The 20,476-nt window shown below is 49.1% G+C and overlaps 2 protein-coding genes across 3 annotated transcripts; one reads left to right on the plus strand and one right to left on the minus strand.

Annotated features, from left to right (window-relative positions):
* The first annotated feature begins 2,044 nt into the window (after nucleotides 1–2,044).
* On the plus strand, nucleotides 2,045–8,699 carry EGR2 (early growth response 2). Of its 2 annotated transcripts, none has more exons than XM_081192351.1 (2): nucleotides 2,045–5,113; nucleotides 6,099–8,699. In XM_081192351.1, exons 1-2 carry the CDS (start codon nucleotides 4,936–4,938, stop codon nucleotides 7,388–7,390), a joined length of 1,470 nt encoding a protein of 489 aa, XP_081048477.1. In that variant the 5' UTR covers nucleotides 2,045–4,935; the 3' UTR covers nucleotides 7,391–8,699. The 2 variants fall into 2 exon arrangements, with proteins under 2 accessions (XP_081048477.1, XP_081048478.1); XM_081192352.1 differs by having other exon boundaries at nucleotides 4,973–5,113; nucleotides 5,999–8,699.
* Nucleotides 8,700–14,187: 5,488 nt separating this feature from the next.
* Nucleotides 14,188–17,476, minus strand: ADO (2-aminoethanethiol dioxygenase). The gene has a single exon (XM_081190966.1). The coding sequence runs from the start codon at nucleotides 16,380–16,382 to the stop codon at nucleotides 15,477–15,479; it is 906 nt and encodes a 301-aa protein (XP_081047092.1). The 5' UTR covers nucleotides 16,383–17,476; the 3' UTR covers nucleotides 14,188–15,476.
* Between the last annotated feature and the right edge of the window lie 3,000 nt (nucleotides 17,477–20,476).

Consider the following 20,476-nt stretch of genomic DNA (forward strand, 5'->3'; position numbering starts at 1 on the left):
GGTGAATTTCAGGCTTTGTACATTGGCATTCTGACCTGAGCAGGTAGCAAATGTGAACTCTGTTGTGCTTTGTCGCTTAGCTATTACCATCCCTGTTCAGTGGGAATTACACATTTGACCTTATGAGCGTCGTCAAATGATTGCTTTGGTTTACACTCCGTTTTCGAAATTTAGATTGCTGGCGTTCTTACTCCCTCCCAACCCCCGCCATGGATTTTCATTTGCACCAAAATCTCACTCCTTTTAGTTTTGTTTCCTCGGCCCCTCCTTCCTAGCCTGCGCCTATATTGTTATAAGTGACCCCAGAAAGGGGAGGGTGGGGAATGATGCAGCAAAATGTACAAGGCAAAGGCTGGGGTGTGGGTGGGAACGGATAAATGCGATCGCATAGAATTTGGGGAATCATCTGGTGTGTGGTTGCGGCAAGAGGAGCCCAACATCATTACGGGGTGGCTGCATAATTGTAGGTTTCCTAACAAGGATGGAATGGTGTGGGCCATCATTCTGCTTTCAGAATTCGTGCTGACTACTTGGGTTCATGAGAGCACTAAGGCTTCTCTGATGCTGCTTACTATATACCTGCCATTCTGAAGCTACTCCAGCTTGGTAAGCTATTTACTACTACTAATACTTTTTTTGGGGTGGGGGACACATTGTAAAGTGCGAAAGAGCAATGAGTGTTTAAATGAATTTAAATAGGAAGAGGGTTAAGCTGGAGAACTAGATAACAGAATGCTGGTTAATACTACACACCCTATTTAACACCCACTATTAAATATACTTTCAAATGCATTTTTTTTATATAAAAAGTGTGCACTTGAACAAACCCACTGTGGCACAGTGTTCTTTCTAGAATAAAAACGATACTTGCAAGCCCACAGAGAAACAGACCCAACGTGTCTAAAGTTTAATCTACATCTACCTTTTAAGTATTGACACAAAGCATTTTGAGGGCTTAGGGGAAGTGATGTGCAGATATTAATATAATGCCAAAACAAACTTCTCCTGATTTCACAGAAAATACCTAATTGCCTATTTATTTGTTTTTTAAAAAAAAGTTAGCAGAGATTTTTCACTCTACCTCCCTTCAAAAATATTAGGCAGCTGAGGGCACTAACAACGCCCTCTCAACAAGAAACAATTTATACATAGTGTTTAATATATAAATCTCTCGTTTTCTTCTGGTATTGAAAAAATGTGTGTCTTTTAGCTGAATTGAAACGTGTTTCTTTTTTTAACAATATGCAAACTGTTCTGCCTGCAATTAACATTTTTGCCACAGGATGGCGCGTGATCAGGCGAGGGCGGGGAGCAGTTTTAGATGCAAGCGGAATACAGCACTTGCACTAGAGATGAAAGATCAGGTTCCCATCGGGTTTTTCTTTTTAACCGAGAGGAATAAAAATTTAACCCGCATTACTCCCCTCCCCTAAGCAATATAATACAATACAAATTCAAAAACTGTCAAGGCAGCACTGGGTTTGTTGCAAAAGAGGCAAATGAGCTACATCGTCATCACCATTATTACTATTTATTTGCTTGAGAGTCGCGTCTGAGACACCTCTATTATAAAACATCGGAATAAGGAAAATGCCACCAATTGCAATGAAAGCCACTTGTGAGATGCTCTAAGGTTCAGATTTCAGAGCCCAGATGAGCTGTAAATGGAAAGGAACCAACCAAAAGGGTGATCAGCCATGGAGGCGACTCGGCTGTGGTTTCCCCCCAGCTCTATATGCTAGACCATGGGTAGGCAAACTAAGGCCCAGGGGCCGAATCCGGCCCAATCGCCTTCTAAATCCCTCCCGCGGACGGTCCGGGAATCTGCGTGTTTTTTACATGAGTAGAATGTGTCCTTTTCTTTAACATGCATCTCTGGGTTACTTGTGGGGCCTGCCTGGTGTTTTTACCTGAGCGAAATGTGTGCTTTTATTTTAAATGCATCTCTGGGTTATTTGTGGGGCATAGGAATTCGTTCACCCCCCCAATATAGTCCAACCCCCCCCCAAGGTCTGAGGGACAGGGGACCGGCCCCCTACTGAAAAAGTTTGCTGACCCCTGTGCTAGACGTAGCCCAGCAACCTTCATCCCCGTTCAGCATGGCCAATGGTCCTCGATGATGGTGGGCGATGACGGGAGGCCCAGGACCATTTAGAAAGCGGCCCCACACTGGCTACCCCCACCCCTGATCCTTAGGGCCGAAGGAAAACCCGCGCGCGAGGTTTGCAAGGAGTTGCTCTCAGTTCGCTCCTTTAATAAAAGGCTTTTCAACTGAGAAACGCCACCTTCCCTCTTCGAAAACAACAAAACGTGTCTCCTGTAGCCTGTGCGCGTTGACGGCCGGGCCACAGGCCTCCTTTCTGAAAGGCGAGGCTGAGGCAGCAGTGACTTTCCAGCTTTTGCTGGCCTCCAACTCCCAACAGTCCCGACCAGCATGATCAAGGGACGGAGGGAATGGGAGCTGTAGACCGGAAGAATTTGGAAGGCCCCATGTTCCATTGTTTTAAAGTTTACTTAGAGAGTGTAGTACTGTACAGTACTTTGCCTGTTTTTTTTTGGGGGGGGGTATTTCCAGATGGGGGCTTGGTTTGCTAACGGGCTATTGGTATATCGCTACCAGGATGAACCCCAAGACCAGATTTTGGGATAAAATGGGCTGGGGCTGGGGGAATAGACAGTGGCGTTTTGCATGCCAAGGGTGTCGTGTGCTCGCTTGTATCTATATGAGGATCACCCAGCCCACCATCGACACCTGTCACTCTGGAAGCACTCGTTTAGTGTTCCCCCAGGCGACTATTGCTAATTCTAGGGGCACCACGTGGCGATCATGCAAACGGTTTGTGGCCGCGTAGCCCTTCCGTGGGCAGAACACAGTTGGGTGGCTTTGGGCCTGTACAGAAAGTGGTTCTCTTTTACAGCTTTGCTGCCGAGATCAGCCATAAAAAGGGGAGATGGTGTGGGTTTGCTTTGAAAGGCCCGTTGCAAAAGAAGTGCTGGAAATTTTGAGAGCGGTCTCCAAACCCCCCACGGCGCAATCCCACGCGCGTCTATTCAGAAGGCGGCCTCACTGGGCTCGCATGACTTGCTTCCTAGGACACAAGGGCATAGGATCGCTCGCAGCCTTAATCTGCTGTGATCCCGCCACGGAAGCGTTGTGATCCGGTGTTTTATGAGGACGGGTTCTCAAAACTCAAGCGCTGCAACAGGGTGGCGTTCCCCTCCACTTCCTTTAAATGAGGAGGATTGGGGGTTGAAATCCGAAGCAGCTCCATGGGAGATAAGAGATGACTAATCTGCATTAGCAGACCTTGATTTAAGCTCCGAGTCAGCGCCTGCTGGGTCTGCTCTGAATGTCAAGGTTCAGCCTGCAACATGTGCGCGCGGGAGCGCGAGGATATGGCTCCTGAGCATATGCAGAGCGCCTGCCCCTCACTCATGGGCAATTAGCACCACCAGACCCTTCTCGCCCACAAAAGACTACGGGAATAAGCTTCGGGACAAAGAGAACAAAGTCCAAACAAAAATAAGTCGGTGGGAGCACCTGAAATACTGCAAACCAGCCGGATCTATAGAAGGGGTGTGTGTGTGCGTAAGAGAGGGGCCTTTCCTAGGGGCCCACGGCGGCCCGCCCCCATTTATTGAACTCATCGTGGCTTTTGTCATTGTCATCTAAAGTGCACCCCCACCCCATGAATTGCTTCGCGGGTGTTCTGTGTGGATTTGACTCCGACTCCAGATGGACCCGGACGGTGTTTTACGAAGCCCGAATCGCCCACATGAAGTTTCCCAGCGGGCGGGTCGCGGAGAGGATATAAACAGTGGCGGCGGCGTCGAGACGCGCACTCGCCGCTGGCACAAAACCGGCAGCCGCTCGCTCTGTCCCGTTTGGCAAATCTCCCCCTTCCTGCAGACCTCTCACTCTCTCTTTCCGCGGCGGAGCAACTTTCCACTTGCGCGGCGGAGAGAGCGCGCGCGCAAGTTTTCCATCCAAGCAGCTGTCGTTTAACTCATTCATTCTTATCGGCGCATCTTTCCGCCACTAATTCAGAAAAATTAAATTGGGAGTGTATGTGCGTGCGGGGGGTGGGATAGAATCCGGCTTGGTGAATGCAGCTCTTTTCCGATTGGCCCGTTAGGAGCTGCCCAGAAGAGAGAGCGGGGGGAGGGGGCGCTTAGACGGCTATCTGATCCGCTCCCCGTGTGTGTGTGCTTGTGTGTTTTCTTTTTTTCCGAAGTTGAAGTTTCCGGAAGGACTCCCAAAAAGGCAGTCGGGGAGGAGCCCCGCCGTTGCCGGATGCTCGCCTTTTTAGGAATGGGGCTCAGCAACCGGAATATCCCTCTCCCGGGGGCTGCAGAAAGCGATCTCTGGTGGTCCCCCACGCCGCAGCCCCTTCCCCACGCCGATGGCCACGTGCGCCGGAGATCCGGCTCGAAATTGGCAGCCACGCCGCGGCTCCGCTGCCCCTGCCATGCTATGCCCAAGTTTGCCGCTTCTTCTGCACTGTATAGAAAGAAAGCAGGGGCGGGGATGCAGCCACTCCGGGCGCGCCATGCTAATTTCCCATGTGACGAGCCTCCCCGGCCGCCCTTCCCCGTTCCTCAGTCCTTATATGGGCAGTGACGTAGCGGGCATTCACGGCCTCCCAATAAATACTTAGAGCAAGACTTTCCATCTACCGAGAGCTGCAATTGATTAAAACGGGCTCTGCAAGGGACACCGACTGTTACAACAACATTTACAGCAACTCCCGGGGCTTTGAAACAGAGCAGTTATCAGAGGGAGGCAGAGCAAGAGCCTCTCTTTAGATATAGGATTTAAACCAAACAAAACCAAACCAAATCTATCTACTGGAGGAGAACCGACCCTTTCCCCTTTCCCTGCACAATAATTACACCACGGGCAAGGCAGGGCAGTTTCCATTGTCTGTGGACCAAATGATGACCGCCAAGACGGTAGACAAAATCCCAGTCAGTCTGAGTGGGCTTGTGCACCACCTCCCTGAAAGCATTTACTCAGTGGAGGACATCGCCACTACCCTGCCAGGATCAGTGATCAACTTTCCTAATGGTGACTTGGGAGGACCCTTTGACCAGCTGAGCGGTGTGACAGGAGGTAAGGCACCCCCCCCCGCGAGCCGCTTCCCAAAACGACCTTTTTGGATCCGGATCTTGGGCTTTTGGTGGTGGGCAAGAGTATTTTTTGTGGGAGGTGTGGGGGCAGCACTTTGAGTTTGGGGCTGATGTTTCAGTGGCAGGGAAACTGGGTCTCTGTGCATGTGCAAACAGGTGTCAAGGGGCAGTGATGCTGGAAACTGCAAACCTCCACCTCTCTTGCCCTGGAGAAATCCCACTGACTTAACTGGAGTTTTCAAGAAAAGGGCGGGTTTTTTTGGGGGGGGTAGTGTGTTAAATTGGAACTCGTATCCTGAAACTGGAAGAGATTCCCTAACCTTGAGATGAGCTACACTAAATAAACTGCCCACAGTTAGTAACAGACATTTATATAGGGCCGACGGAACTGTATTTAATCGGGGGTAACCTAACTGTGTGACTAACTGCACAAGACACCCACTTAGAGCGCTGGAGTCGCTTTTACTGTCAAGAGCGAAAAGGATAATTTGGGGGTTCCCGTTCATATCAGTGGGATTAAGGTTGTGTGTTTTGGGGTAACTCACCCCCCAAAAAGTGCAAATGGGGTTTGTGGGTTGCAGTGAATGTAGTGTGTGAAAGTGAAATGTGTCTTATTTGGGTTTTCGGTCGATAGAAACCCCCGCCCCACTCCTACCCCTTGCGCGGGAATTTCTGCTCAATCCAAGCCACCAAAGTTAGGGCTGGCGAACTTTCAAACGTGGCGCAGACTGCGCCGCTTGAAAGGCGCTCTCCCCTCGCGGAAATCGACGCCCCCACTCTCCCACCCCCACCGATCCGTGAGAAAGAGGCCCCCGTGTTGTGTCTGCGTGGGCATGGAACGGATACTGATGCTCACTTGCCCTGGCAGGGAGAAGACGCTGCCCGGGCGCTGCTTGGCCCGCGGGCCCTCGAGGAGAGCCGCGGGGCCCCCGGTGCTGACCCGCCTTTCTCTCCCCTCCACCCTCCAGATCATGGCCTGATCGACATGAGCGACAAGCGGTCCCTGGAGCTGCCGTACCCCTGCAGCGGCTTCGCGCCGCCTTCGCGCGGCCAGCCCTTCACCTACATGGGCAAGTTCTCCATCGACCCGGCGCAGTACCCCGGCGCAGGCTGCTATCCGGCCGACGGCATCCTCAACTTGGTCAGCGCCGGCATCCTGCAGGGGGTGGCTGCCCCCTCGTCGTCGTCGTCCGCCGTCGCCTCGTCCTCATCCGCCCCCTCGTCGTCTTCGGTCACTTCGTCGTCCGCCGCCTCGTCGGGATCTCCCAACCCGCTGGGCTGCGCCATGGCGCCCACCGCCGGAGACTTGGAGCACATGTACTCGCCGCCCCCGCCGCCCTACTCCGCCTGCGGGGAGCTTTTCCAGCCGCAACAGCACCACCACCACTCCCAGCAGCAGCAGCAGGCGCATCCGGACGGCTCTTCGGCTTTCCTGGCCGCCTCTTCGGGGCCCTACCCCCCGCCCCCTTCGTACCACCACTCCCCCAAGGCGGGGACGCCATCCGGCGCCGACGGCGGCGGCCTCTTCTCCATGATCCAGGACTACCCGAGCTTCTTCCCGCCGCCGCCGCCGCCGCCCCCGCCGTGCAGCCAGCGCGACCTCCACGGCGCCGCCGTCGAGCGGAAGCCGTTCTCGTGCCCGCTGGACTCGGTGCGCGTCCCGCCTCCGCTCACGCCCCTCTCCACCATCCGCAGCTTCAGCCTGGGCGCGCCCCCTGGCGGCTTGGGCGACGGCCCGGCGTCGGGGCCCGCGGCCCGCTTCGCGCCCGGCGCCTACGGCAGCCCGGCCCACTTGCCCTTGCGCCCCATCCTGCGCCCGCGCAAGTACCCGAACCGCCCCAGCAAGACGCCCGTGCACGAGCGGCCTTACCCGTGCCCGGCCGAGGGCTGCGACCGGCGCTTCTCGCGCTCCGACGAGCTGACGCGCCACATCCGCATCCACACGGGCCACAAGCCCTTCCAGTGCCGCATCTGCATGCGCAACTTCAGCCGCAGCGACCACCTCACCACGCACATCCGCACGCACACGGGAGAAAAGCCCTTCGCCTGCGACTTCTGCGGGAGGAAGTTCGCCCGCAGCGACGAGAGGAAGCGCCACACCAAGATCCACCTGCGCCAGAAGGAGCGCAAAGGCGCCAACGCGGCCTCCGGCCCGGGATCGGCCTCCGCCTCGGGCCCCGGTGCGCCTCCGCCCGGCTCTATGTGCTCCGGCGGCGGCGCCACTCTAACCTCGTGTGCCTCTCGGACCCGGACGCCCTGATCCTGAAGCCTCTGGGCCCGCTTTTGGCCACGGACTCGCGTTGCGCGTGAGGGGGCCTCGCCGCCTCCTGCGATCCGCCCGTCCCGCCGTCGGTGGGCAGCGTCCGGCAGGTAACCGGTAAAGGATCGCCCGCTCTCCACGCCTCATGCTTGTTGGGGCGGGCTGCTGGACAAACTGCGGGAAGCGATCGGGTCAGGCTGGACTTGGAGAAGCGCCCCTTCATAGCACAGACCGGTACCTTTCCCGTGGGGAGAGTCGGGGAGGGGAAGTGGTGGGGAGGGGAGGACTCTCACGTGCACTTTATAGCCCCCCAAGAATCCAGCAGCAAGGATCCCTTGTTATTTGCCAAAGCCGCCCAACCCCTGCCCTCCTCACCCCTTCCGGCACGCACGCACCACGGCGTTGTTAAAGATGGAAACCTTTCTTGTTTCGTTTTAACAATCTAAATGCAACTAATTAAGCAGCGGCCCCCAAGCACTGTTTTACTTGGAAAAGCATGCAAAACCAATGGAAATCAATGCGTCTCTGGATAAAACAGAAATGCAATGGGGACAGGGCAGGGGGACAGGAGGCAGGGGGCAATATCTGGCCTTAATAGTGGGGGGCGGGGAAGGTACTTTCCAGATTTAAAATAACTATTTCCTCCCCCTCCACTGTATATTTCCACCTTTTGTGGTCTGTATTCTTTTGAAAAGCAATGTGCACTGTTCTCCTCCCAGGGTGAGGAGGGTTAGAAGCTAGTGGACTGAATGGAGACTTATTTAACTTATTTCAAGGGGGACTGTACATACCTTCTCTGGTGTCTGGCTGCATGCAATCGTGTTGAACTGTCCTCGGTGCCTTGTTCTGGGGATGTAGGCAATGGTTCCGTGGCTGCATGGCGAATCGGTTGCCTTACTAATCACGGCACAGTGGGGTGGGATGGGAGGGAGAGAGAGATTTATCATCAGCTCCCTGGGTTTTAGTATAGCTGTATATTTCTGCCTATTAATATTTGGATTTTTTCATAGAAACTCTATTTTTGTATGCACTGGGTTTTCCTTTGTGACTTATTATTAAGTGTTGCTTTTGTAGAAAATAATATTTTGGTTCATTGGTCCGTTGATTTGTTTTTTAAAAAACAGAAGGATCACAGGATGTGTATAATCTTTCTAGAGGGCTGACAGAGAAGCTGTTGGCTTCTGCACAATGGGTGAAATCGAAGTGATCTGCCTTAAAAAGGCACAACCACTAACTGGAGCCATCCCCCCAAGAAAGGTGGTTTTGTCATGAACGTTGTGTAAATAAATGTTTTGTGCAAAGAAAAAAACCTGTCCTGTTATTACTATGAAGTATCCCACACATTGAGCTACTTGTATATTACAGTCATGGGTACTGGAGAAGGGATGGAGGCAGGGAAGAGATTTCCATCCCTACATTTGAGAATTCCCCTTCATAGACAAAAATTAAGTGACTGTCAAAAAAGTCACTTAGTTCTTTTAACGTTTCTATCCATTACCTCCTGGTTCTGCTTACATTTTCTCTGTCAAACATGAATGTTCATGTTAACCTGAATTTAAAGCTGGCTATGTTGATACTAGGATTCCCACTGTCTTCGGGTGGAATCTTGAATTCCCCGTTCTAGGTTTGCTACCCAAGATCCCACAGAATCTATTGATCCACCTGTTAAAAAACGTTTATCACATTGTTCTAGTGTACATACGCAGGACTGCTTGCAATGCCTAAAACTGCAATTCCTAAAAACCACTGCGGGACAACTGCAGAAGAAACAGGGTCAGCAGTTAAAGCATCATGAAAACATTGTGTGGAAAACCTGCTGGAAGAAAAATATGTTTAAAACCCAGTGAAAGTAAACAGTGAGGGAGGGTAGCCAACTGTGCCTCATGGGGCAAGGTATTCCTTCATTTTTCTGTCTTGCCCTGCTATATCGTCACTAGATCAAAAAACAAAATGATGAGATAGGCCTGAATTAGGGCTGTTATTTCTACAAGGCGATCCTTTTAAATCAGTGTCTAATGTTTCCAAATCTGCTCGCTTCAACTCCTGTGTATCAAGCGGACCTAATGTACTACCCAGCCAAAGTGATGCATTTTGTCCCATCAGCCTCAGTGGGAAAAGTGCAGGCCTGATTCTGTATATGTCTACTCATTGTATCCAGTGGGCCTTACAGGTAAGTGCAGTCACTTTCCCAGTGCCTGTGGAATTCCTTTACGCTTGTTCCCCCTAGCAAGTTTTCACGGGGGGGGGGGGTGGTGGTGGTGGTGGTGATGATGATGATGATAGAAAGGGCATTGTTTTGAAATTGTGAGACTGAATAGTGCCACAGCCAAGTTTGTGCCATTGCACTTTCACACTTTCAGCTGTGTGTCCCTCCTAGTAATTTCGCCTGCTTGCAGCAAAGGTATTTGGTAGAAACATCCACACAGCTTGAAATAGTGTTGATACCCCACACAGTATGGCCTGGATCTAAAGAACCATGAAACATAATTTAGTGAGCTTGGAGGTACGGTCGATATGGAAGCCATTCCTATGCATGTTTACGCAGAAGTAAGCCCTATTGAGTGCAATCAGGCTGTAGTGCAAACCTAACCATGTGTCCTCAGAAGTATGTCCCACTGATTTCAATGGCTCTCACTTTCAAGTTAATACACAGAAGAATGCAGCCTTCTAGGTCACTTGAGAATGTTTTGAAGTAGCAGGTTTGGCACAAGCCCATTCAAAGAAAAACGATCTGGTCCAGTGGAAGCACTTTGTGAAACCTCATGTTGTTCTTTGGATCACAGCCTATGAAAGTTGGGTGTTCATTTCAGATCTTGCAGGTTAGGTGTGCACAACAGGTCTTTCCTGACTCGTACAAAATTCGACCTGAGGTTCCGGAAGTGCACGAAATGGCAACATGCGCAAAGCTTCCTTGTCCTTTTTGCGTGTAAACCAAATCCTCGAGCCGAGTAGCACTTGAACACTGAGGACTTCCCCACAAAGCAATAAATAGAAATGTTAATGCATTTTTGACTCATTACTGTTCCGTGATTTGAGGCATACTAATTTAAGCAAGCTCAGGAAATAAATACCGCGCCGACCAAGCATGGCCCACTTGGAGAAAGCTGCTTTGATGGGCAAGGAAAGGTGTCTGCAGCTTTGCAAAGAGAGCGCTTAAAGAGCATCATGCTTCACAGGAAAATGTCACTTTAAATAGGTCACGGGCTTCAATGCCTTTTTTGCCAGATCCCTCTGTAAAGAATCTTGTCGTGGTGGAAACTCCTGATAACTCTGTGACCCATTCTTTGTCTTGGAAATAAATCCACAGACATTAGTTTCGTGTTAACCTTTTTATTTGGCTGCTTGCGCACACATATCTACTGTATGTGGGGCATTAGGCCAGCATCGGGTTGGGGTTGTCAGTCAAGTGCAAGGAGACATTGCCAGTTCTTGAAACCCCCTGGTTCTGCTGCTCCTCCGCAGTTGAATGGGAGATGGGCCCAGGGAGAGCACTCAGGGGGAGGATCCCAAATGTGGTGTAAAGTAAAAGCACTAACTTTGGCAAGCCAGAGGGAGAGAGGCAAGTGGCTATTAGTACGCTGGTTGAACATGGGAATTTCAGAGTTTTGGTGCCACCCCTGAGTCCTATTACTGTGTTTTTGCTTTATCGGCAATGAAATCGTAGGAACTTTGCAAAACGCACAGTGATATGAGAATGGCCAACACACGGCATTTATATTACTTGACTTCTTCGACACTTTATGGCTGGCCCCCAAGTACATGAGCTGACCCCATTGAAAAGCCCTGCCTTTGAGGCAAGGTGCAGAGATATGGAAGCGCTCTCTGTGGTCTTGGCTCTACGATGGCTCCTTTGCAAGTGCAAGTCTTCACTTGATCCTGCAGTCGTCGTGTGATTCCTATGTATGTATGTATGTATGTATGTATGTATGTATGTATGTGTGAGCCAGCCTTTTGGTCTTTTAATCATGAGTGCTTAGAGCAAAAAGAAAGATGACGGGGACTAAGATAAAGGGAAAGAACAGGGCACAATAAACATTAGCAAATGTAGGGAACGTTTAGCTGGTCACAGGAAAGGGAAGGAGGCAATATGTCTTCAGTTGTTTCCACAAAGTACATAGTGGGCACCTGTCGCATCTAGGCAGGAATGCTATTCCACAGAACAGGGGCAGACACACTAAAAATCCTGCTGTGAGTTACTGTGGAGGGGGCTTCTGTGATCTTTGGCAGTTGCAGGAGAGATTTCACCACAGACCACAGCAATCTACTCATAAGGGATAAGAAGCAGGGGGAGGGTAGCTGAACCAAGGGGAGTGGGGGGAAAAGGCAGGAAAGGGTTTGCATAGCCTTCTTGCAGGGAGACTTTTTTTAAGCAGGGCCACATTCAAAACAGTCCACACCTGCTGTCATAGATCATGTATGGCTTACTATTTAAACAGCTCTACAGGTTGTGTGGCTTGTGGATTACGCCTTCATAGTTTCTTTTGAAAACCTCTACCCTGGCTTGCGAAAACTTTGGATTCCACAGGCAGGAGGAAGAAACCGTCACATGCTTTCCTGTTTCATGTGTGTTAAATCCATTTGTTATGAAACACATTTACTCAAACTTAGCTGGTAACGTGTGGTGTCCACTTTCCTGGTTAATGTAAAAGTTAGGCCAACTTAAGAATGGAGTTTTTAATAGTAACAACACTGGTTTAACACAGCAGCAGCTTTTTCCATTAGCAGCAGTAATTTGCCAACCTGTACTTGTCTATGAACTATAGAAATCCTCCTAAGGTACAAACTATGGCATCGCTGCCGATTTTATAGAGAGATCCTCTTCTATCTATACAAATATTAGCCCAGGGGGTTTCTATTGCCCCACTTCACCCCCGCTGCTTCTAGGGGTCAGGGGACCCTCCACAGCAGTTTTCAGTGAAGCTCAAAAGGGACTACAGACAGGAAAAATCGGCATACAGGGGCAGAACACCATGGATGAGTAGCAGCTCAGTCACAAGGCTAATTCTTTAGGCCACCCTCCAGATGCTGCTAGATTAGATTCCAACTCCCATCCATCCCAGCACATCATTATTTCTGCAATACTCACTTTTGCGCTCCTCCTCTCTCAGTACATCATGGGACAAATCAGCCTTGGTTGAACGTGGCCAGAGTTAGCTTAGCTGCTCCCTATGCTGCAACACTAAAGACCACCACTGTTTCAAAAGATTTAACACCTGATCACAATGGAGGAAAAGCACCACAAAAGTGATACTGATATGAAGGCAGGAGTTTGGAGATTGCCATAAGAACAGGAAATCCACCATCAATGAAGGGTTGCTTCTAAGATATTTGATACTGCACTTTCTCTTATGATCTTTGTGGAGGTTATGATCAAAACTCACAAGCATTAGTAAATTATACTTGAAATCCTTGTGTAACACACCTTGACCTTGAAAACCCCCAAACAACTACCACCTTGTACATTGAAACAAATTATCCAAACATGAAAAGAGTTGCACAGAGGTTGAATGGCACTTAATGAACCAAATAGACCAGTGGTTCACCAATAATTTTTTGTCATTTTTGCATGGTAATATCACAAATTTTATGGTCTGTCTTAGCGCTGTGCAATTTTCAATATATTGACCTAAATCGGTTTTGAAATCACATCGCGATAATGATTTTGACTCGGCAATAGACAGCAATATATTACTCCTCGTGCAAGGGAGAACAGGGCAGCTGATTGCAAGGCACCACTGAAATCACACAATGATCTCAGCCGATGATGCTGCTGATCTGAGCTGCCTTCCCTCACGCTGACTGAAGAAAAGGGCAGCTGATCGCCCTCACATCAATGCACTGTGGCACTACCTTCCCCTGGCACTGAGGCAGAGCAGCTTTTCTCAGTCAGCAGGAAAGCAGCACTGCCACAGTAGACATGCATATTGTGCATTTTGGCTAGCTGCCACTGCAGGCTGCCCCACTGAAGGCAGCCTGATGTATCCCCCCATCCCCACCCCGTCCCACTCAACCATGACTGTGACTGCTCCTTCCCACATCCCCACAACTGATCTCCATTTTCAGACATTGTGATATATTGGAATATTGTGATGTTTAGCTGCTGATATATCACAACATTGAAAGCCAGATATCGCTCAGCCCTAGTCTTAATAGGAGCTACTCCACATTTTGTTCAAAAAATTGCTTTGCGGAGGTAACTACCACAGAGTTATCAAATTTTTCAAAAGGGGTCATGGCTTGGCTGTTGAAAAATAGGGGGTCCTCAGTAACTGGGACTCACTGAAATAGAATGATAGCCAAGATACCAGTATAACCTAGATCTTGTTGGACAACTGGTATTAAGTTCAACAGGATTATATAGTTTTCCAGAAGTATAGACAGTATGCATCCAGAAAAGAAGCCCCTTTCACCCTGTAATGACACTCATGCTATGGGGAGGAAAAGCCACAACACCTGTTTCCTCCTCTTTTAATAAAAGTTCTGTAAAATAACTCTAGAAATATTAAATGGGGCAAGTACTGCATATTACTTCACTACATGTCTACCCACAGGTATAGATAATTAATTTTTCCATAAAAGCAGAGTGGTCAAGCCAGAAGCTGCCTGCAACTCACCCCCCCCAATTCTATTCTATACAAGACGTGTGCCAGAAACTAAGACTATTACCACCAATTGCGAAAAACACCATCTGTTGTTCTGTTACATAATGCTATCCTTCCAGATACATAGGAATGAATCTTCCAGCAAAATCCACTAAGAAAAAAGTGTCACCTTATGTTAAAGAATTGCACAACAGATAATCAGGAATTCTCAGTTTTTAATATCTAAAAATCATGTTTCTTAATACAATATTTCTCCCCCACAGGATAATCTCTAACCTGGCAGCATCCTTGCACAGGATGCAACCTGAATTTCAGTTATATACCGAACTGCTCTCTGCTCCAGCCAATTTAGTATCTTTCTTGGCTTTTCAGCACATTTTTTTCTCCCAAATCCACCCAGGAGAGAAGGAGCAGGGCAACATCCTCATCAGTCTGAATTGACATGGGAACTGAAAAGTACTGGACCATTCATAGGGAAAGTTAACTAGCAAGCTTCAGGGAAGAATTCTTATTGCCTTATTTTTTTTCAGCTCTAGCAAAAGGAAAAAAAAGGGGGGGTTGCAGCCCAAAGTTTATTTCTAAATTAAGCCAAGTAGTGTAGTTGTTGTTGTTTTTAACCAAACCTATTCTTCCATATCTTCACAGCAACCGGTAGGAATAAATACAATGGCACCTGACTGCTTTGCACGCACAGAATGGAGAGGAAGGCTCCGGATTTTGTAGTAGCTTCCTTGCAGGAAGAGCTGTGGAATACAGTATGTGTCCTGAGTGGATGATGGTTCCCCTCTCTGCTCCAAGCAGCTGAGACACACACACAACAAAGCAGCTCAGGCCACGTTCTTGGCCAGAAAAGAGGCAGTGCCCACCTTAAATGTTCTCAGTTTGTATGCCAAGTAGGAGTTGGCTGTTGTGCTACTGGGAATTTGCCTGCAGGTGGGGAGGGCAACATCCACCCTTAAAAAATACCCTACTTCTATGTGTACCATTTGAAATGCGGGTTTGGAGTAGGTGCAGGACCTGTTTTCCTTCCTTAACTCTTCATTTAATGTCGCCTGCAGATCTGCCCCTCCACCTTAAGCCAGTGGAGTTGAGTTCTTCATGCTCTCTGAAATAACTGAACCAGAAGTAGCAGCAGATGCTGACTTATCTCCCTAAAACAAATCAAGACACCTCCCAATAAATGCCCTCGTGGAAGTAGGGCATTTTGTGTGGTGCAGCAGTAGGAAGGAAGGAAGCTGCAAGTTCAGAAGGGGGGGGGGGGAGCCTCTGGCCAGGGACTGGACAGGACTCTTCCTATGGCTTTGCTCTCCCCAACCGCAGCCATCAGCACCTCCGGAAGCTAGAGTGTCGAGGGGCCTGGGGCGAACTGGGCAAACCCTTCCCGGCGGGCCTTGGGGACGAGAAAAGGACTCGCATCTTCCCTCCGTCTAAAGCGGATGGCGGGCAGCTCAGGCCAGGAGCATGGCGGGTCTGGGGATGGTCCTTCAAGGGGACACCTGGGGCCCCGGGTAGGGCTCTCCGCCGCACCAGAAATCCGCCGCCTGGGGCGTCTCGAGCAGCCACACCTCCTTGGGCAGACCCGGAGGGTCGGCGGCGGGCGGAGGCAGGCTCTGCCCGTCCAGCAGGCGGAAGTAGTGGCAGTCCCGCCCGTGCTCCGGATCGTAGGGCGGCGCGAGGATGTCGAGGAAGGCGGCGGGCCCGCCCACGGCGTCGATCTGGTGCAGGTTGTCGGTGTGCGGCGACAGCAGGCAGGGCGCCGAGGCGGGCGTGTAGAGCTGGTGCGAGCGGAGCAGGGCGCGCCGGCGGGAGCGAGGAGGGGGCTGCCCCGACGACGACGCCCCCGCGGAGGTGGCGCTTCCCGCCCCGGCTCCCGCGGCTCCCCCGTCGGGGGCGTCGAAGCAGGCGATGCGCAGCGTGCCGTAGAGCACCTTGAGCAGCCCGTCCATGCCCGGGTGGTCGTGCAGAGGGATGCAGGCGCCGGCGCGCAGCACGAAGACGCCCATGCTGAAGCTCTCCGTCTCGCAGATGTGCATGTAGCTCACGGGAGGCTGCGCCAGGCCCGGCACCGCCGACGGGCCCCGCGGGGACAGGCGCAGGTCCTCGGCCCGGACCTCGTTCAGCAGCTGCTGCAGGCGGTGCAGGTTCTCCGCGAAGCGAGGCCCGCTCCCGTCGCCGCCGCCGTTGTTGTTACCGCCCGGCGGGCGGAACGTGAGGCGGGCCTGCCGGGCCACCCGCTGGATCAGGGAGGCCATGTTGTCGCGGGGCATCGTGCCGCCGCCGCCGCCGCCGCTGCCTCCCCACAGCGGATGGTGCGAGGCTCTGCGCACGCGCCGCCTCGTCGGCTTTCCGCCTCTCGATTCCCTTTCCCCCCCTTTGGTGCCGCTAGGCATTATGGGGATTGTAGTTCTCTTCCTCGACAGTTTCTTTTTCTTTTGCTTGAAACGCACCTACACGGGTATCCCTGTTTTTTTTTTTTAAAAAAGGAAAGCTGAAGGGGACGGAGGATTTTAATGGGGCAAAACTTGCCGGCCTTCTCCTTTCCTTTCTCGCGGAGAGACTACAATTCCCATGAGGCAGGTGGGGGCCGCGTGTCTGAAGAGTGCTTTCCTTCGGGGTGACAGGCCGCCTCCGTCAGCGGCTGGTAAACGGCATAACCTTCTGGCTTGGGCCGCAGGCAACTTTGGGCTCCTGGAAAAAACGGTCACCCAGCAAACTTCTATTTAGGAATGTTTACACGTTCTGGTTGCTTGCACACCATGTCCTCAAAGAATTCTGGGTACTGTAGTTTACTAAGGGTTGCTGGGAATTGTCGCTCTGTGAAGGGTGAAATACAGCGCCCAGGATTCTTTGAGGGAAAGAATGTGTTTTAAAGGTGTACACAGCCTTGTTTTGAAGGATGTGGGGCAGATTTCTGGCAGACGGTTCCAGAGCTTGCCCCTCTCATCACACTCTAGGGCATTTCTTTCATAAAGGACGCACACATCTTAAGTCGAAAAGAACATATGTATTTAAAAACAACATTTAATAATGAAAAATGAACCATTTAAAATTAAAATTGGTACTGTGCCTTTCCAATATAGAAGAGTAGCATTATGATTCTACCTCTCACAACTTTTGCTAAAGGTCTAGGTTTCTAAGTATTAACAACACTGAATTTTCATGACAAATATTTTGTTTTCCGCACTTAATTATTCACCTTGTGTAGTTTAGCCTAAGTCCAGTGAAATGCATCACTCTCTTTAGCCAGGTTAGCAAGAACAGATCATTTTTACAGTGAGCACAACTGACTTCAGGTCCTTCATTTCACCTGTTGCCATTGACGTTAAACTAATATGCCTAGCATTTACCTGAGAAGTAAGAATCAGTGCAGATCTACAGGACGGCTGCAGCAGTGAGTGGACCATTAAGGCTGCAATATGCTCAGCTGAAATAAATGTAAAAATGGTTGGGATCAGGTTATAAATATTAAAATACTGAAAACTTGCCGGTTCAATTTAATGCTTGACAGAGAAATGCTGTATATAGCAAACTTTGCATTAGTTTATTTGAGGAGATAATTAAGTTCCTGAGACTCCAAGCTGCATATCAAAACTAATATACTCACAGTTTTCTTCTTTGCCAGCACTCTCTGCCCTTCCTGCAGATTCAAATATTGTGTCATCCCACAACTTCTTTATTTCTCCTTCTAAGCCCAGCCAGTCTCTTATATAACATCCACACCATATATTTATTTATTCACAGTATTTATAGCCCACTCTGCATTGAATGTTTTCAGTACCAGAGGAACTAAGTAATAAAAATAAACAAAAACAATATGCAAAAATTACAAAATCAAACAAACAGGTCCAAAAAACAACTTAACAATGTTGCCATAAGGTAAACAAGCAAAACCACAGCAACAAAATTAATATTTCCAATTTAACAAAATTCCTAGGTAAAAACAAACAAAACATTCATATAGATTAAATAACCAATGACTTTAGCAACAGTTCCCACCCCATCTTTCACCTATAGCAGCCCACTCTGTCAACAGACTCTTTCTTGCTTTTGAGTAATTTAACATCTTTCACCTCCATATATTCAAAGTACATGGCTCCCCCGGAAAGAATTCTGGGAACCATATTTTGTTAAGAGGGCTGGGAATTGTAGCTCTGGGTTAAACTACAGTTTCCATTATTCTGGGGAAGCTATGTGCTTTAAATGGTGCAGATGTAATCCTAATTCTTTCATTCCCTCAATTCATCTTTGAATTAATGAAGAGCCTCTACCTTGGGGGTCCACAGATCACACATTGAATCACAGAATTGTAGAGTTGGAAGGGATCATGAGGGTCATCTAATCCAACGCCCTGCTATGCACAAATCTCAACCAGATCAAACATGACAGATGGCCATCCAACCTCTGCTTTAAAACCTCCAAGGAAGGAGAGTCCAGCAGCTCCTGAGAGAGACCGTTCCACTGTCAAACAGCCCTTACCATCAGAAAGTTCTTCCTGATGTTTAGTCAGAATCTCTTTGTAACATGAACCCACTGTTTCAGGTCCTACCCTCCAGAGCAGGAGAAAACAAGCTTGCTCTTCCCTCCATGATATTTGAAGGTGGCTATCATATCTCTATTCAATCTCCTCTTTATCAGGCTCAACATAACCAATTCCCTCAGCTGTTATTCATAATGTTTGGTTCCCAGACACTTTATCTTGGTCATTATTTCTGCCAGTTTTTCTATGCCGCCTCCCCTCCCTGGCCTTACACAACAATAATGTTTAGAGGATTTGTCACATGTGTTATGTGGGGAGTGATGTTTTTTGTTGGGATGGCAGCTGGGAAGCGAAGGGTTAACCCCGCTTCCTGTGCGCTGCTATCCTGATGAAAACCAGCTACCCCCCCCCAATCCCTCCAAATGTGGAAATCAGACTTCTAAAAAGAGCTCCCATTGGCACTACTAGATTGAGTCTAGAAACGAGTATTTTTTCTGTGGTTTGTTTGGCCTCTCTGTCAATAAATAACAGAGAAGAGGGAAGTAGGGGAGAAATCAAATACAGAGTCGGTTAATCATAGAAGAATGCATAGTGTGGAGATTTTGTAAGGGCTGAATGTATCCTTGGTGCAATATCTGTAACTTAAAAGAGTGTATCTGGGAGATATACCACAACTTCAAAGATAACTCATTCAACTTGGAAACTCCCACACATGCATGTTATTATCTTACTTGTGACATACAGTACTTCCCGTATATCACAAGCATGCAATCCACGCTTTGTTATCCTCTTCATTCATTGAGGATTTTAAACTGAAGTCACAATGAGTTGGCTATATTAAAACCATTCGCAATACGTACTGCTCTGGCAACCTGAGCAGGAAAGTGAGCTGACACAGAGAATCACAGGAGAACATCGTGATCAGGAGATCTTGGACTCTTTGTCTTTGCCTTTAGTTTCCAAAGCCCTGTAAGATAATCATGTCCACCTCTAATAATTTAAAAGCTTTCCTGAATTAAAATTAAAACAGGAATAATTGACCGGGGGTGGGAGGAGAGAGATTTTGATGGGGAGGGTGAGCAAGCAAGGGTCAAGGTTCTTGGACACATTCAAAATTAAACTGCCAAAAAAGGATTCTAGTGGGAGACCGACACTGTAAAATTATACAAATTGTATAAAAGTGCTTTAAATTTATATAGAGAATAAAATAAGCCCTTAATTAGCAGCACATATCAGTTATAAATGCTTCACCCTTTAAAAATAAAACAAAACAGATACCTGGCGTGTTTACCTAATATATAGACCCACTTAAACATTTACAAAAAGTAATCAGAAACATGGCAGTGGTGTGTGTGTGTGTGGGGGGGGTGGAGCGCAGAGGCAAAAGTGGACAGAGCAATAAATGTGAATCTTACCTTTGTCTGGTAAGCTAGTTCCTTCACACTCACATATCCCTCTCTATCCTCCCGGCGAGCATGAAGTATTGGCAGAGTTCAAGGACTCCTTCAAGCCAGGCAAAAGCACTCAGCGATGGTGTGGCTCAGGGATGGTGAGCGGTGTTGGCTCAAGAGGGGTTGTGACCTGGGAAGAATACCCAGAAACAGATAGAGAGGGCCACATTTGGGCCCCTGGGACTGAGATTTCCCATGCATGCCTTCGTGGCACTCCTGCAGTTGATCAGTGAGGGCTACTAGTCTCTTGACCAACTGATTGCATATATTGGAACACTGTAAAGAAGAGAAGCTATTCCTCTCGTGACCCTGCACAATTGTTTAGGTCATTTGAGGAGTCCCTGCTACATGTCCTCCCACCAGTTGTCAGGATCATGTTGCAGGAATTTCTCTGTTGCCTGTGCCTAAGTTGTGGAATACCCTGCCTTGGGAAAGTCATCTTTTTTTACTCCCTGATGGAAGTTCTGCATGAAGCTGAAGGCTCTATTGTTCTGGATAGGTGATTTCGATCTGGTTTTTGCCTGATTCCCCACCGCAAAACACAATCTTCTTTTGC

This window comes from Podarcis bocagei (genome assembly GCF_964188305.1).
Source record: "Podarcis bocagei genome assembly, chromosome: 4".
Lineage (NCBI taxonomy): Eukaryota > Metazoa > Chordata > Lepidosauria > Squamata > Lacertidae > Podarcis > Podarcis bocagei.

What these genes read in the sequence shown, in the direction of transcription:
- EGR2 (XM_081192351.1), top strand. Translation starts at nt 4,936, where the DNA reads ATGATGACCGCCAAGACGGTAGACAAAATCCCAGTCAGTCTGAGTGGG. An exon ending in GCTGAGCGGTGTGACAGGAG is followed by an intron (nt 5,114 to 6,098) that starts GTAAGGCACCCC and finishes TCCACCCTCCAG; the next exon opens with ATCATGGCCTGATCGACATG.
- ADO (XM_081190966.1), bottom strand. Translation starts at nt 16,382, where the DNA reads ATGCCTAGCGGCACCAAAGGGGGGGAAAGGGAATCGAGAGGCGGAAAG.